At 39.3% G+C, this 15,191-nt stretch overlaps 1 protein-coding gene across 2 annotated transcripts in view; it reads left to right on the top strand.

Annotated features, from left to right (window-relative positions):
• Positions 1-15,191, top strand: part of FBN2 (fibrillin 2) — a 122,787-nt gene that overhangs the window by 74,421 nt on the left and 33,175 nt on the right. For both annotated transcript variants that reach the window (XM_054282306.1, XM_054282314.1), the window contains exons 24-34: positions 243-470; positions 3,527-3,652; positions 5,464-5,592; positions 6,710-6,835; positions 7,529-7,654; positions 8,470-8,592; positions 8,715-8,840; positions 9,417-9,542; positions 10,489-10,611; positions 11,764-11,886; positions 13,448-13,573. In XM_054282306.1, the coding sequence (XP_054138281.1) occupies positions 243-470; positions 3,527-3,652; positions 5,464-5,592; positions 6,710-6,835; positions 7,529-7,654; positions 8,470-8,592; positions 8,715-8,840; positions 9,417-9,542; positions 10,489-10,611; positions 11,764-11,886; positions 13,448-13,573 (1,482 nt within the window). The remainder of the gene's footprint in view (positions 1-242; positions 471-3,526; positions 3,653-5,463; positions 5,593-6,709; positions 6,836-7,528; positions 7,655-8,469; positions 8,593-8,714; positions 8,841-9,416; positions 9,543-10,488; positions 10,612-11,763; positions 11,887-13,447; positions 13,574-15,191) is intronic.

Genomic DNA, 15,191 nt, shown 5'->3' on the forward strand with positions numbered 1-15,191 from the left:
ATACAGCATAACTCTGTAACGCATCACACATAATACTCATTTTAATATTTGCGAAAATATCATAAAATACGCATTTTTCACAACGTAACAGCCGAGAAGACGGATAAAAGCCTTGAAAAGCCCGTCGTAAAATACACCTTTTCCACAATGTAAGAGCCGGGGGGAGGGATAAATGCCTGTTTGCTGTTGCTGTGGAAAAGGAAGAGGGATGAAAGCCTGTTTGTTGTTGCTGTGTAACGCAGATATCCGCACGGAGCAGTGCTACCTGCGGTGGGAGGAGGAGGAATGCGTGCAGGCCGTGCCCGGCAGGCTCCGCATGGATTCCTGCTGCTGTGGCCTGGGCGCCGCCTGGGGCTCCGGCTGCCAGCGCTGCCCCGCTCCCGGCTCCCCGGAACACCGGGCCCTGTGCCCCCGCGGCCCCGGCTTCTCCAACAGGGGCGATCTCCTCACGGGCAGGCCCTTCTACAAAGGTGAGCCTTCCTCCCTCTGCCTGTCGGGTAAGTGAGGGTGCATCCCAGAGGGTATCCCGCGGGAATTCCTGCTTGAGAGGTGGATGAAGGCCTGAAAGAGTTGGTGGTGTTAATGGCTTGGAGTGTGTTGTGGGAATCTCTAATATTAGAGGGTTTTGAAAAAGCTGCAAAAGACAGGCAGAAAAGCTGTGGAAAGGTTTATTTAGCAAGATATTAGGAAAAAGCTACAGAAAAGTTTATCTAGCCAGATACTAGGAAGTTTTAAGCTTAATAATGGAGCTCTGTGCATTGTGTTTTAAGACTCACAAGCAGGTATTGTGTTTGAAATAAGCAAGCATTGTTTAACCAAAGGTACCTGTGCTTATAGTGGTTGGATAGAACTACTGTCATTGTGCTTTTGCTTTGTGTGATTGGTCAAAACCTTTTAAAGTGAGTTGTGACATTGAGTTCTGTGTCTGCTGCCTGGGATGTGAGCTGCTGGCATCTTCCCATTGCCATAGCCATGGAATGAGACTGATGCTGGAAAATCAAACAGCTCGAGGCAGTTCCTCAGCAGCCCCATCCCGTTTGTGATTTGTACAGAGACCCTTGTGGGCGATATGTGTTCCTAGAACAGAGGCTAGACAAGATTAAAAGGATTAAAGTGAGTTTTTTTTGAAGGCCTTCAACAGCTTGTCAAAATCGTCAGAAGCCTCCGAGAGAGGCTACACCCAAGATGAAAAACTGTTGCAGTGTTGTGAGGGTCCCCAGGACGAGGTGAAGGATGAGAATTTGACTCCAAGTTCTCAGAAGGCTGATTTATTACATTATGATATTAAAAGAAAATTATATATTAAAATTTCACTAAAGAAAGAGAAAGGAGACATCAGAAGGCTAGACAAGGATGAATAATAAAAACTCGTGACAGACCAGTTTTAACTTAATGACCAATCCCTGTTCCCAGCACAGCTGAACGGGGATTGGTCATTAAGTTAAAATAATTCACATGCTGGGTAAACAATTCTCCAACTCACATTCCAGAGGAGCAAAACATGGGGAGGCTGAGGTTTCTCATCTTCCCAGGAGAAGAAATCCTGGCAGAGGGATTTTTCAGAAAATATCAGGGTGACAGAAAGCGATCATGAGTTTTTCACCCAGTTAAAGTTTGGTCCATTTACATGTCAGGGGTTAATCCTCCAATTACAGCTTCAGGTAATGAAGTAATTTCCTTTAAGTTTGCCCCCCCCCCCCAATTTTGACATTTGTTTATGTCTCTCAGGGCCTGAGACAGTAAGGTGTCCTTCAGTTTCATGCCTAGAGAAGTATTGTTTTGCCTGAATAAAATGGGAGAACAGTAGATGACAGGCTATGGGGTTTTAGGGTTACACACTAAAGCAGTACAGGATCTGAAAAATATAAAACCTGAATCCTAAGGCATCAATTCTGGTGTCTGAGGATTAAATGTGGATGCATCTGAGAGGGTATCCTGAGGAAATTCCTGGGTTTGGAGCTGCTTGTTAAGTGTGCTTGAGAGATGGGATAAAGGTATTTGCCTGAAGGAGCTGATGGTACAGGTGGGGGATTCTCTGCTTTCATGGGTGCTTGAGAGCAAAAGCTGCAAAGTCTGAATTGGGTAAGGAGGAGAAGGAAATTCCTGAAGGGAGAAGAGCTCAGAAGTACAGGAATAGTGCAAAATGTGCATGTTTTTTAGGATAGTGCTTTGCAGGGAATGAGCCAAGCATCATACGGTATGAGAAATAAGTTATTTTAGATGTAAACATAAAATATTACTAAATTTTGACGAGGGCTCTCTGGGAGACTGAAGAAGGGTGGATTCTTTCTCTGGTTTGCAAAATCAGTAAGTGATTAAAAGGAGAGGGTGTCTCTTGTGTTATGATTGTGAGAGCAGTGACAAAAAGGATCTGCAGTGATAAAGGAGTAAATAAAAGTATTTTGTCCAGTTCTTGCTACCTTCACCTCTTGGAGGGCAACAACAAAACAGAGTAGGCTGGAAAGTGTTAACAAACCAGACCCAAGTTACTTCAGATGGCTAAAATCTGAGAAGAAAAACTAGTTTTCTGTGTCCAGAAGCTCAGGTGATCCAAAAATTTGTTAGGGTTTTTATTTTTCTTTAAGGATATATTCTGAAGCATTTTTCTTGGAATATTTTGAGTTGCTTTAGAAAGCTATAACAGGTGGGACCTCTGCTTCACCATAAATAAGCTCTGCTTTTTAGGAGTCATTACTCTCAGGCAAAGCTCTTGATTTTCGTTGGTGGTTTACCGAAGAAGTAAGGAAAATATAACCACAACAATAGCAACAATAATTTAACCAACATTTGTTTAATTTAAATAGTTAATTATTTCATAAATCTTGTCTAGGCTGAGATTTTCTGAGGTTTGGCTTCCTGTTTCTGTTTCTTAATGTGGACCACTGTTGTGTTCCATTCACAGAAATTGTTTTGTTGAAGATGATCCTCAGTTAGGGACATTGCCTCAGCAAATTATTTCACAGAGTGTAGGAGAGGTCATTCAGCCTTGTCCTGTGCAAGATCCTTTAACAGTTTGTGTTACTCAGCATTGAGGAGAGGTGAAACATTTCACTTGATGCTCTACAAAACAAAAAAAAATAAAATTTTCAGAACAGCTCCAGATAAAACTCTGGCAGTCTCAATTTGAAAACCAAACCAAATCAACCAGGTAATGGTTGCATATTTTACAAACTGGCTCAGGAGTGCCAGGAATATTGATTGTGGCACAAAGCAAACTTGAGCACCATAGATACATCAGAGTTTCAGCTCAGAGTATCCTGAATTTCTTTGACTCCTGATTAGTATAAACTTTTAATTATTGCTTAGGGTGTTGTGAAGCAAAGAAACCCAAAAATAGGCAAAAGATTGGGAAATGTTTCACCTGCAGTCAGGTCTCCAAGGATGTCCCATCTAACCCAGAGCCTGCCTTTTATGCTCAATGCAGTTGGTAAGAAATTCCTGTTCCTGGAAATTCCTGTTGATTCCATTTATCTTTGTGCTTAAGAATTTCTTAATTCTTAATTACTTCCTTTTTTTTTATTCCTAGATATCAATGAATGTAAAGTGTTCCCTGGCATGTGCATGAATGGTAAATGTAGAAACACAATTGGAAGTTTCAAATGCAGGTGTAACAGTGGGTTCACTTTAGATATGGATGAAAGAAACTGTACAGGTGAGTAAGCCTTGCATTTTCCACAGTTTTGCCTAGAATAATGGAATAGTCCTGCTTGAAAAAGACCTGGAAAGACCAACCTGTTCCTCCAAACTATTGTGGGGAAAGGGAGCCCAGCTGAGGTTATCTAGCACCCTGTCCCCCTTGGAAAGATCCAGTGATGGGGACTCTGCCACATCCCTGGGGCTTTTTAAATTGGCTTGCTCTTGTGGCATAGCTTGGTGATCTGGAGACCCAATGCCATTCATTTCCTTCAGTTTCTAAGAGCTTAATCTTTGGAGGGAATGGCAAACAGTCTCAAGTTTTCCTTTCAGAAACTGATTGGTTAATAAATGCAACACTTTCATATTTTTATCATTGGTGCTTAAGGTGCTCAGGTCATGCTGTATCTGTACAACCTGAAAAATCAATAAGGATCGCCAGCAAAGCCAAGTTTAATGCTCTAACACAGAGATTATCTTATGTTCCTTACTTTCTGGTCATTGTATGAATTTAGAGACTGCAAGTTAATTATATTCAGATTTGATGGCTGAGAACACACAAGGGCACCTCAGCAATTCTGACTCAAGTGCAATGTTAACTCAGGAAGACACAGACACGTGTGTTTAATTTACGAGTTCAGGATTTTGTTCTTTACTGTCTGGAAAATCTGAAGATAGGCTTGACAGTTGTGTGGCTGTGGGAACTCGGGTGCCAGCGTTGTGGGTGGCTGGCTCTGTGCTGAAAATGAAGGAGGTTTTGTTACAATATGCAGGCGTCCATGAGTGTGTCTGAGTAATAACCATGAAGTGTGGGTGGTAAGGCATGCTCACTGAGGTTGGTCTGGATGCTAATGTTGCCCTAACTGGTGATTTCCTTGTTTTTATAGTGATTGCATTGACAAAGAATGTATTTTACAAACTTTATTTCTAAACTAACCAGAATAGGTCAGAAAACTTGCAAAAACTTTTTTTTTTCCCCCTTCTGTTCTGTAATGACGAAATTTCTCCACTGAGCAGCTGCGGAGAAACAAGTTTTCTAAAATAGATTACTTTTTTGCTTGTTTTAAATCAGCAAGAAATTGTTTCATGAAGTGTGTAAGAGCCCAGATATTCATTAATGTGACAGATCTGCCATGTGGGTCTGACACCTCCACACGTCTGTGAGGAATCACTCAGCAGAAACCCATCATGGGAGGCGGCACAAAGTCCTCTCCTGCAACACTTACCTGTTTCACTGGCTCATATCTACATTAAAATTCCCCTTTAGATTTCTGACTTGCTACCAGTGTGATTTAAAAAGAGCTCGTCTGTCTTTTCTGCTGTTGTTTTCTGCAGTAGGTGTCATTCAAACGTAACTAACAAGACAGCCAGTGAACTGTAAATCTAGCTTTGATAGGAGCTAATTCCTAATGGAAAGGGTGTATGTAAACTTATAATGCTATTACTGGATAAGTATATTTATAATAATCAAATTAAAATCAATAGTATTGTAGTCATGAAGTCAGTTGATACCTCTGTAAGAATGGTATCTTGGAATGTCTTACACTTAGTAATTTCCTTAAGAATCTAACCTTAAATTACACTTAATAGAAGCAAACTTGTTGCATAGTTTGCTATAGCCTGAGAGCTCTGAAGACTCAGCAGACAAATCTTTCATTGTCTGCTTCACATAATCAGATGTTTCTATAAGTAATTATTTTTTCTCTGTTGATTTGCATACTGTATATGGTTTCTGTAGTCTTCATTTACAGTGACCTTTTTTTTCTGTGAAAGGCAGGATAACATTGAACCCAGTTTGATTTTCCTAACCTCTCCACTGCTTTGCAACAGACATTGACGAGTGCAGGATCTCCCCAGACCTGTGTGGAAGTGGCACTTGTGTCAACACTCCTGGCAGCTTTGAGTGTGAGTGCTTTGATGGCTACGAAAGTGGATTTATGATGATGAAGAACTGCATGGGTAAGCGTTGCCAGGATCCCCTGGAGTCTCCATTTGCTGTGCACAGCCTGGCTGTGGTCTGAGCTGAGCACTTCAGATGTGTCATTATTGTGGCTTCATGAGCAAATGAGTCAGATATGCAGTTTATAGAGGCAGATAACTGAATTAAGTATATAGCCTTGCTTGTTCTTTATACTAATTACTGATACCCTTAAGAGACACTTATTCTGTACAGATATATTTTAGGATGGCAGCAGCTCTTCACACAAGTCATTTAAAAACTGCTAGTGGGGTTCCCAAATATTTGGAATAGAAAGCTGGAGTTTCAAAAACAGTGTCAGTCCCTTTTCTTTGCTTCTTCTAGGACTGAAGAAATTCTCGCATCATTTCCTGAAAAAAATGACATCTCTGTAACCTGTTTAAAGTTGTAAGAATAGGTCTGGAGACACCAAAAGGTGTCTAGCCACCCTAAAAAAAATGACAGTTTGGCTTCAGTCACCTTTTCTTGTTTTCCTGCAAATTGTGATGCTTTTAGACTTTCCTGAGAGTCCAGAAGTGTGAGTGAATCCTCCACCTTGAACATCTTCTGTTTGTATTTCTCTCCATCCACACCTGTAGTGTTAGCTGGTTTTTTCAGTTTTGTGAGTCAAATATTGTTTGCCTTTATGAGCTGTAGCCAGAATATTTCCCAGCCACACCATGGCATACACAGGAGTTACCAAACTGAGGAGCCATTTAGGTAAAAACTGATACACAAACATCCACCATAACTGCATCCACAGGCAGGAATTTCAGTGCATATGTGAACAGGTGTTTGATTGCGTTAATCAATTTGAAAATATATATACATCACATTAATGCATTGTTCTAAAGGGCAGTATCCAAAAATTTGCTGCCTTTGCTTGTGTTCCACGTTTTCTTGAATATCTAATGATAAATTATGAATTTCTGGTTTTCTTGAGAGGAAAAATACCCATCTTTAGAGTTAATAATGATACATAGTTTTTGGTTTGGTCTGTTGTGCAGCATGAGTGGAGGAGCAACACCATGAAACAATTCTTTCATTTTGTCACTTGTAGACCCTGGAATTGCTTTTCTCTTTGTTGCCCCTTATTATGTGCCCATTTTATATCTGCAGATATAGATGAGTGTGAACGCAACCCTCTGCTGTGCAGAGGTGGCACCTGTGTGAACACTGAGGGGAGCTTTCGCTGTGACTGTCCCCTGGGGCATGAGCTGTCACCATCCCAGGAGGAATGCTTGGGTGAGTTTCAACTCAGGAAAATAACCTTTAGTTGGAGGAGTGGTCAGTCCCTGGCAAAGGTGGGGTCTCCGGGATCTCTTAAACAAATTAATGCTCTCTTAAACAAATTAATGCTCCTCCTTTATATCAAAAAATGTATGTTGAAATAAAAAACTAGAAGCCTGTAAAATCCTCAGTGCCAGTAATGCTGTTGATTCCAAAGAGAATTGTTTTATCAGGCCTCTCAGGGGTTATTTAGCTGTTGAAAGGACTGTACCACTCATGGGAGCAACTTTATTCAGTCACGAAAAGGTGTTGTCCTGTGTTACAATGCATCTCTCCTTTTGGCCCATAATCCACCAAAACAAGGAAGGGAAAAAAAAGCCAAAGAAAGAAAAAGTAAAAAAATAAGCACATTATCTCTTTAGCTTATTGTCTTGATGGAAAATAACAGACTTGGTAATTAATGCCCACCCCAGACTCTGTAATTCATTCTCACAGACCTGAGTAAGAGAAGATAAATCTTTTGACATTAATTAAAACGTGGTGTGCAGAACTCCATTCCTTGAACTGGAGCATGCCAAGAACAAGAAAGAAATTTAACAAACCTGAAAGCCACCAGTTTGCAATTTACCTCTCATTCTGCCTGGAACATGACCTGTTTAAGCTATTAAATATCCTGAGTTGCAACTGACCTGACCAATTCTTCCCCAGACGTAAACGAGTGCTCGTTGAGTGACAGCCTCTGCAGAAATGGCAAGTGTGTGAACATGGTTGGGACCTACCAGTGCTTCTGTGACTCTGGGTACCAGCCCACTCCTGACAGACAGGGATGCACAGGCAAGTGTTGGGCACCTGCACCTGGGGTTTTGTGCTTCAGCTGCGTTGTTCCATCTGTCCTTGCTTTTATTTAACTTCACACCTTCCTTTTGAAAACCAGCAGGGCTGTTTTCTCATGTGCTTTGAGGCTTATCATGAGCTGTTGTGGGAGTACAGAAGTATAAAGGAATATAAAGAAGGTATAAAAATGTGGTTGTTGTGGTGAACTCTGCAGAATACTTTTAAATTATACTTCCTGTACTGCGCCATTAAAATCAGAGGTTTGAGGCCAACAACAAGAAAATGCACCTAGGTTTCTTGATCAAGCAAGAAAAGCTCTATGCATTGATGGTCCATCTTTCACTTTTTTTCTCCTTGTCATATGCATCTCTTTAATTCTTCCCTATAATAATACTGAATGATGTAGTGCCCAGCACATCACCTCCTTGCAAAGGAGAGCAGCAGTACTGAGAGGGTTTTCTATTTGCTTGTTATGGTTGTTTTTTTACAAAATTGCAAATTTGTGCCACATTTCAAGCTCTTAAGTTTCTCAGCATTTCCCTTTTTTTCCTTTCCAAACTTTTTTTCTTGAGCTTTTTTTACACAGCCCTAGCAATACACAGGAGCAAAACCAACATTTAACTCAGCAGCTTGCTCCCACAGATGAAAAAGCGGTTAAAAGAGGGAAAAAAGAACCAAATATAAATCAGAAACAGTAGAATGAGAATGAAAATTCAGAATGAAGCCACTGATGAACTTCTTTATGTAAAATGTAAAGGGAATATGATGTTTTTCTTAAAGAAGTGGACTTACTGCCACCAATGTTGCTTCCCCAGATATTGATGAGTGTATGATAATGAATGGAGGCTGTGACACCCACTGCACTAACTCAGAGGGCAGCTATGAGTGCAGCTGCAGTGATGGCTATGCTCTGATGCCAGATGTCAGGACATGTGCAGGTAGGATTTTACACCTGAAAAACCCCAGCATCATTATCTTTTCAGCCAAAATCAAGGTGGTGTTCCAGCCCATCCGTGCCAGTGACAGAATTATTGCCTGGTTGTTTTTTTCCCCTCCTCAGATATTGATGAATGTGAAAACAATCCAGATATTTGTGATGGTGGGCAGTGTACCAATATCCCAGGGGAATATCGCTGTCTCTGTTATGATGGATTTATGGTTTCTATAGACATGAAAGCTTGTGTTGGTAAGTAGCTGTGTGCACCAAATTTAGTGTAAGCCTTGAAGATTCTGCAGCTTTTTCTTTCTGTTCTTCCTGCTGCATCCTTGAAAGTGAATATTGAAATGATGCATATTATGAAAAAAATAATCTGTATGCCTATTGGGAACTCCTTAACAATGAACAAGATCCCATAGCTAAAAAAAAATTGGTGTGATTTTACTATAATGGAACGTGTGTACTGAGAAGGGATCAAATGAGGGGCTCAGAAAGGGGCACTTCAAAAATTGTTCATTGGAAGAAAATTATTATGATCGCAGATATGTTTGACAAAAATGATTTTAAGTGATTCTTGTAAGAAGAAGTTTGCTTCATATTCCTTTAATTAGCATTCCAAAAAAAAGATGAAAACAAATGGTATTTGTTTTACCACAAAACAGTGGTATTTGGAACACACATTTATCCTTACTTGTTATAGGGAGTTTGCAGAGTAGAACAGCTGAAATATATTACAACCTCATATAGCAGGTATTTTCACCTGAAATAAAGTGTTCCAAAACGACAGTAATGTCCAACTAATAATTAATTTATAATCACCTACAGATGTGAATGAATGTGATTTGAATTCCAACATCTGCATGTTTGGGGAGTGTGAAAACACCAAAGGCTCCTTCATTTGTCACTGTCAAGTTGGATATTCAGTCAAGAAAGGAACCACAGGGTGCACAGGTAAAACAGATTTCCAGTGAATATGTTACATACCTTGGTTAGCTTCCAGGTAAAATAAATGCACAAGTGTTCACACACAAGAGAGAGATTGGTGTCTGTATATATTTGTATATATATGAGTGTTTCACATCTGCTAGCATGTGCCAGAGTTTTAAAGGGAGTGTTCCTTCACCAGTATCAATGCTGGAGGCCCATTGCAAACTGATTTTAAAGATTTTGGCAGCACAGGTTATGTGAACACCCCTGTTACAGAGCTGGGCTTCGGGTGGCAAGGCTGCAGTTGTGTTGGAAGTTTTTTATCAGTGCTCATTTTTCACATGTACCTGGAGGATGAACTCATCTCAACTCAAGCTCCAGGAAATGGCCATGTGGTCTAAGGAAAGAACAAGAGGGGAAAAAAAAAGTTACAAAATCCTTCAACCTCTGCCAACAATTTTTAAAGTTCACTCATAATCACTCCACAAATTCTGTGATATTTGAGCAGTACCTTTTCTTCCACATGCTCTCCATGGCTCATCCAAAAGAAGCTGACAGAATTTCTCCTACAATTTTGTGTTTAGGAATCTGTTCTATAACTACTACAGCCATGGGTGTATAATTATTTTTATGACTGAAAGGTGTCTTTGCACCCAAAGACCTCTTCCCAGTTTTAGACGTAAAAAGATCAGCATATTTCATATTTCTGGAAAAGAGTGTTAATTTCTTGCTGAAAAGCAGTTGTAGGAAAGTGGAGTGATTGTCATGTTTGCAAACAAAAAGCAAAAATGAAATGCAATTGTCACTCCTTTTTACTAATTCAGAATATGAAATAGCTTGCTTGAATTTTTCGAAGTTCTTAAACATTTGTTTTTTAAAGGGCTGCAAACCCTCACAGTGGAAATATGGAAAAGGAGCAGAATTTTTAATATTCTGATGTAAATACTGATAGTTTGTTTTGTGCTTGTAGATGTGAATGAGTGTGAAATTGCAGCTCACAACTGTGACATGCATGCCTCGTGTGTCAATGTGCCAGGAAGTTTTAAATGCAGCTGCAGAGAAGGTTGGGTTGGAAATGGCATTAAGTGTATTGGTAAGTACATGGAAAACAAAGATTTTTTTCTCTCTCTTTCCCCACTCTTTTTTTCTGAAAGCATGTAATGTGACTGTGTGATTAGTCCATTGGAAACAAAGAATTATTCTTCTATCTGCTGTTGCCTGTGGGTATGAAAGATGCTTATGTTTCACAGATTTGGTTTTCTAAGAAAAAAAAAAGATTTGCTATCTCTGAAACTTGATGCTGTAACATCTTTCCAAATTCACTTCATATTTTACAAAGTTTATATAAAACTGCTACTCGAATGTGCAAAAAAAAAAAAAACCAAACCCAGAAATTAAATAGATTTCGTTTTATCGTTTCTAGTCAGTCAGATATTTCCAGTCCTTCAAAGATTTTTTTGTAAATGTCTTGTAATTTATCTGATTTGTAGACCCTGATGTAAACCAGATTGGGACTGGAGGGGTGGGAAACTGTATCTGCATTTGCTGGGCTGCTGTCATTGTGTATGTCCCCTTGCCTTCCTGTTTCAGTTTGATGGGTAAAAGATTGTAATACTTGCTTTTTGTTTTCAGAACTTTTTGGATCTGTGGAAGATAAGGCTTTATTGATGTGATCTGCTAAAAAAATTACCTTATTATGAGATTTCTTGTTTTTTCTTCTTTTTTTCTTCTTTTTTTCTTCTTTTTTCTTCTTCTTTCTTCTTTTTTCTTCTTTTTGCTTCTTTTCTTTTTTCTTTTTTTTTCTTCTTTCTTTTTTTTTTTTTCATACATATTAACATGCAAGTGAATAACTTGCCTCAACTCTCATGGAGCTGCATTGTTTTCACTTTCTTCTGTTACTTGAGGAGACTTCCTAAATAAGTGGCAGTTTTTTACCTCACCGCATTTCTTTGGTTCAGTTTCTTTTTTTTAAAAACTAATTTTAACTTTAGGCTCATTAACAGGACATTAACATCCAAGTAATGAGCCAGCTGAATTGCATCTGTTGCTCAAAAATATTTTTCCCAGTCCCACCTGCTGTAATTTAAAGGAAGGCGTATTAAAGTGGAGTCACTATAGATTAACCCTGTATCATCGAATATTAATATGTGTATTTATGGAGATATAAATCAAGTTTGCAGTGCTGCTGGTTATCTTGGCAGTCAATTACCAGCCAGTGTACTAATTGCTGTGCTGCTGCCTGCAGATGTTGATGAATGCTCCAACGGGACGCAGCGGTGCAGCGCCCACGCCCAGTGTGTGAACAGCCCAGGCTCCTACCACTGTGCCTGTGCAGAGGGATTCACTGGAGATGGCTTCACCTGCTCTGGTAAGGGCTTTGGGGACACCTGACTTGTCCCTGGTGCTTCTTCTCTTGTGTGGAACCTTTGTGAGTTAGACCTAAGCCCACAGTGCAAGACGATGAACGTGAAAATGTAATTTAGGATCAAGATGCTCCCTGTCTGTCCTGTATGAGAAATGGTGTGTCAGAGGCACCTGATTGTTCTTTGATTTGTGTCCCAGTTGGATTCACCAGGTCCATTTTTAGGGGAAATTCCTGCTGCTTCTTCCTCCTCCTTATCTTCATGCCAATTATTTTGAACACGCATGTCCTGCTTCCAGCAGTGCCTCTAGTCAAGAACACCAAATGCCAGCTCTGTTACAGTTCTCTGGCATAGTCTATTTTCCTATCACTCTTTTATTAGAACAGGATGTGATTATTAAATAGGACTTTTTAAAAAGAAAAACAAAATGTGGTTTAAAAACATTGCCCATGCAATTAAATTTGTAGGTGAGAGTGGACATTGTTATTCACACAGCAAGTGACTCAAAATAAACTGATATTTATTATATCAAGTGTAAAGATTTTATATTAAGTATTAATTACTGTGTCTTGGGTTACTCTGATCTTTATCACTTACAGGGTGGAGATAGACCATTATCTCTGCTCTCAACTTTTAACACAGCCTCTATTTGGTCACCATATTTAAAGGGCTGAAGAATTGCATCCTAATGATAGTAAAATACCTAGAAAACTACTGTGAATATATTCATTATTGGCTAACTGGCTAATTACAAGCAAAAATTAATTTAAAGCTTAGAAACAAGGTTTTCTGATTAGTCATGTGAGGTTTTTTTATTTGAGAATAAAGACCTTCAAATATGACTTGGTTTTGTATTTCAGGTTTTTGGTTCATGAGCACAATGTTTTATCCCTAGATTGAGCTTCTGGGTTTCTCTAAAAATCAGATGTAATATTAATTATGGACTAATAAAATGAAGAAAGCATGTAAAATCTTTTTTGGACAATCATAACAATACCTGACAAAATTATCACTTCTTATGATGACTGCAATGGTGAATGCCCTCCCTTGCCATTCTCTTTCTTTATAGCTCTTTTGGGTCATACTAGGAGAATTTCTGGTGTGCAAGCAGTACTTGTAATGTTCCTCACCCTCAAAGAATATTTTCTGAAATGAATATGATTATAATTTTCTACGTATTATTTAGGAAAATTTGCCTTTTGAACATTTTTTCTGACAAAATAGCAGTGCAATATGTACCAAGAGGCAAAATTTTGACATTTTAAGCAAGGTATTTAACTTCTTTGTCAAGATTATTCAAAACTGAATCTTAAAAGCCTACATTATTTAAAAAATTTTCATCTGTTAATGAAAAACAAGGAGTAAGGAACCGTGGCAAGGTGAAAGGAATAATTTTGTAAACTGTGTTTGCTTTTCTGCATTCTTTCAATTTACTTCAGGATACAAGTGTTCTGTTTTATACCTTCGGCGCTCACCAGCGCTGTTACTTTGAACACCAGGACATATTTATGTGCGTTTCTGCTGGTGAAGCCTGTGGTTCCAGAGATGTTTTCCTGTCTTCCACAGATGTTGATGAGTGTGCAGAGGATGTGGAGCTGTGTGAGAACGGGCAGTGCCTGAACGCGCCCGGCGCGTTCCGCTGCGAGTGCGAGATGGGCTTCACCCCTGCCTCCGACAGCAGGTCTTGCCAAGGTGAGCTCCTGCTGCTGCTGCTCCTGCTGCTGCTGCTGCCTCAGCTCTGCCCTCTGGGCTGCTCTGAAGCAAAGAGCAACCAACAGAGCCTCAGCCTGGAAGCAGAGAAAGCAGCACATGTTTCGTGTGCAAGGGATTTCTCCGGTGTGTGTGGCGGTGTTCACAGGGGTGTTGTGTTGAGGGAAGAGACGAGGATTTGACTTTATGTTTCAGAAGGGTTGATTTATTATTTTACGATATATATTACATTAAAACTATACTAAAAGAATAGAAGAAAAGGTTTCATCAGAAGGCTGGCTAAGAATAGAATAGGAAAGAATGAATAACAAAGGCTCTGTCTCGGACAGAGAGTCCGAGCCAGCTGACTGTGATTGGCCATTAATTAGAAACAACCACATTGAGACCAATCCCAGATGCACCTGTTGCATTCCACAGCAGCAGATAACCATTGTTTACATTTTGTTCCTGAGGCCTCACAGCTTCTCAGGAGGAAAAATCCTAAGGAAAGGATTTTTCATAAAAGATGTCTGCGACAGGTGTGGATTATGTTGGGAGGTTGCTTTCATCTTTATTGTGATGTTTTCCTGGCTTTCACCCATAAATCCCGGAGCAGAGGTTTGCTTCAGCAATTTTTGTAGGTTTTTTTTTTAATTCCTTTTTGTCACTATTGGATAGTGTATGGAAAATACTCTGCTATCTTTCTAATCCAGTTCAGCTTCTATTCCCTATTGTGTTCTTTTACCTTTTGTTTTTGTTGTTCAATATGGCTGTATAGTAAATGAAAACATTTTAGCTGGTGCCCCAAAGCTTTTAACTTACTTCATATTTAATGGTGAAAACCACATATCATCTTTGGAAGTGAAAATTCTCGGTGAGATATGATAAACAGGTTTCAAAATTTAATCTCTAAGATTCAGTCCAGAGCGTGGCATGTTCCGGCATTCAGGTGTACATGTATGAATCAGGTTTCAGAATAATTCAGGTGCTTCTGAGGAATTACCTGTGCCACAGTCAGGTTTGTTAATCATTATCAAGTATTGTCAGTCATCTTTACTGAATTTCTTTGTGCAGCTGATTTGTATTACATGGTGCCAGTGGTCTAATAAAAATCTTCTAATAGATCCAATCTATTCCAGCCAACCAATAAAGTGTTCCAAACTGACAATAATGTCCAAAAGCAATGTAATTCTAAATTCTGGGTCAATGTGTTGGAGAATTTGGGTCCAACAATTGAAGGATTTTGGAGAAATGCTTAATAAGTTACTGCGATTACAGCAGAGATCTGAAATCATTCCACTGATTAAATTGTGCTGTTGGAGAACTAAAATATCTGGGTGCTGAATTCTTAAAAGAAGTTAGCTTTTTTTCTATCATTTTGAGGTTGATATATTAATCTGTACTATGGTAAGAAGAGTCCTTTGCTGATTTCTACAATCAAGAGGCAAAATTCAGTCTTGATTTAGTGAAATAATGGTAATAAAATTATTAATCCACTTTCTTCAGAAGTCTCTTGAGATGTCGGTGCATTAGTTTCTCAATGACCTGATTTGGAGGTTCATTCCATGGCTGTACTCCAGGGTATTTAGAAATTTTATTTTCCAGAGGAAATTGACTCAGC

The sequence above is a fragment of the Melozone crissalis genome, unplaced genomic scaffold (assembly GCF_028551555.1).
Source record: "Melozone crissalis strain CALT ecotype California unplaced genomic scaffold, PUWL_Pcris_2 ptg000005l_1, whole genome shotgun sequence".
Classification (NCBI taxonomy): Eukaryota; Metazoa; Chordata; class Aves; order Passeriformes; family Passerellidae; genus Melozone; species Melozone crissalis.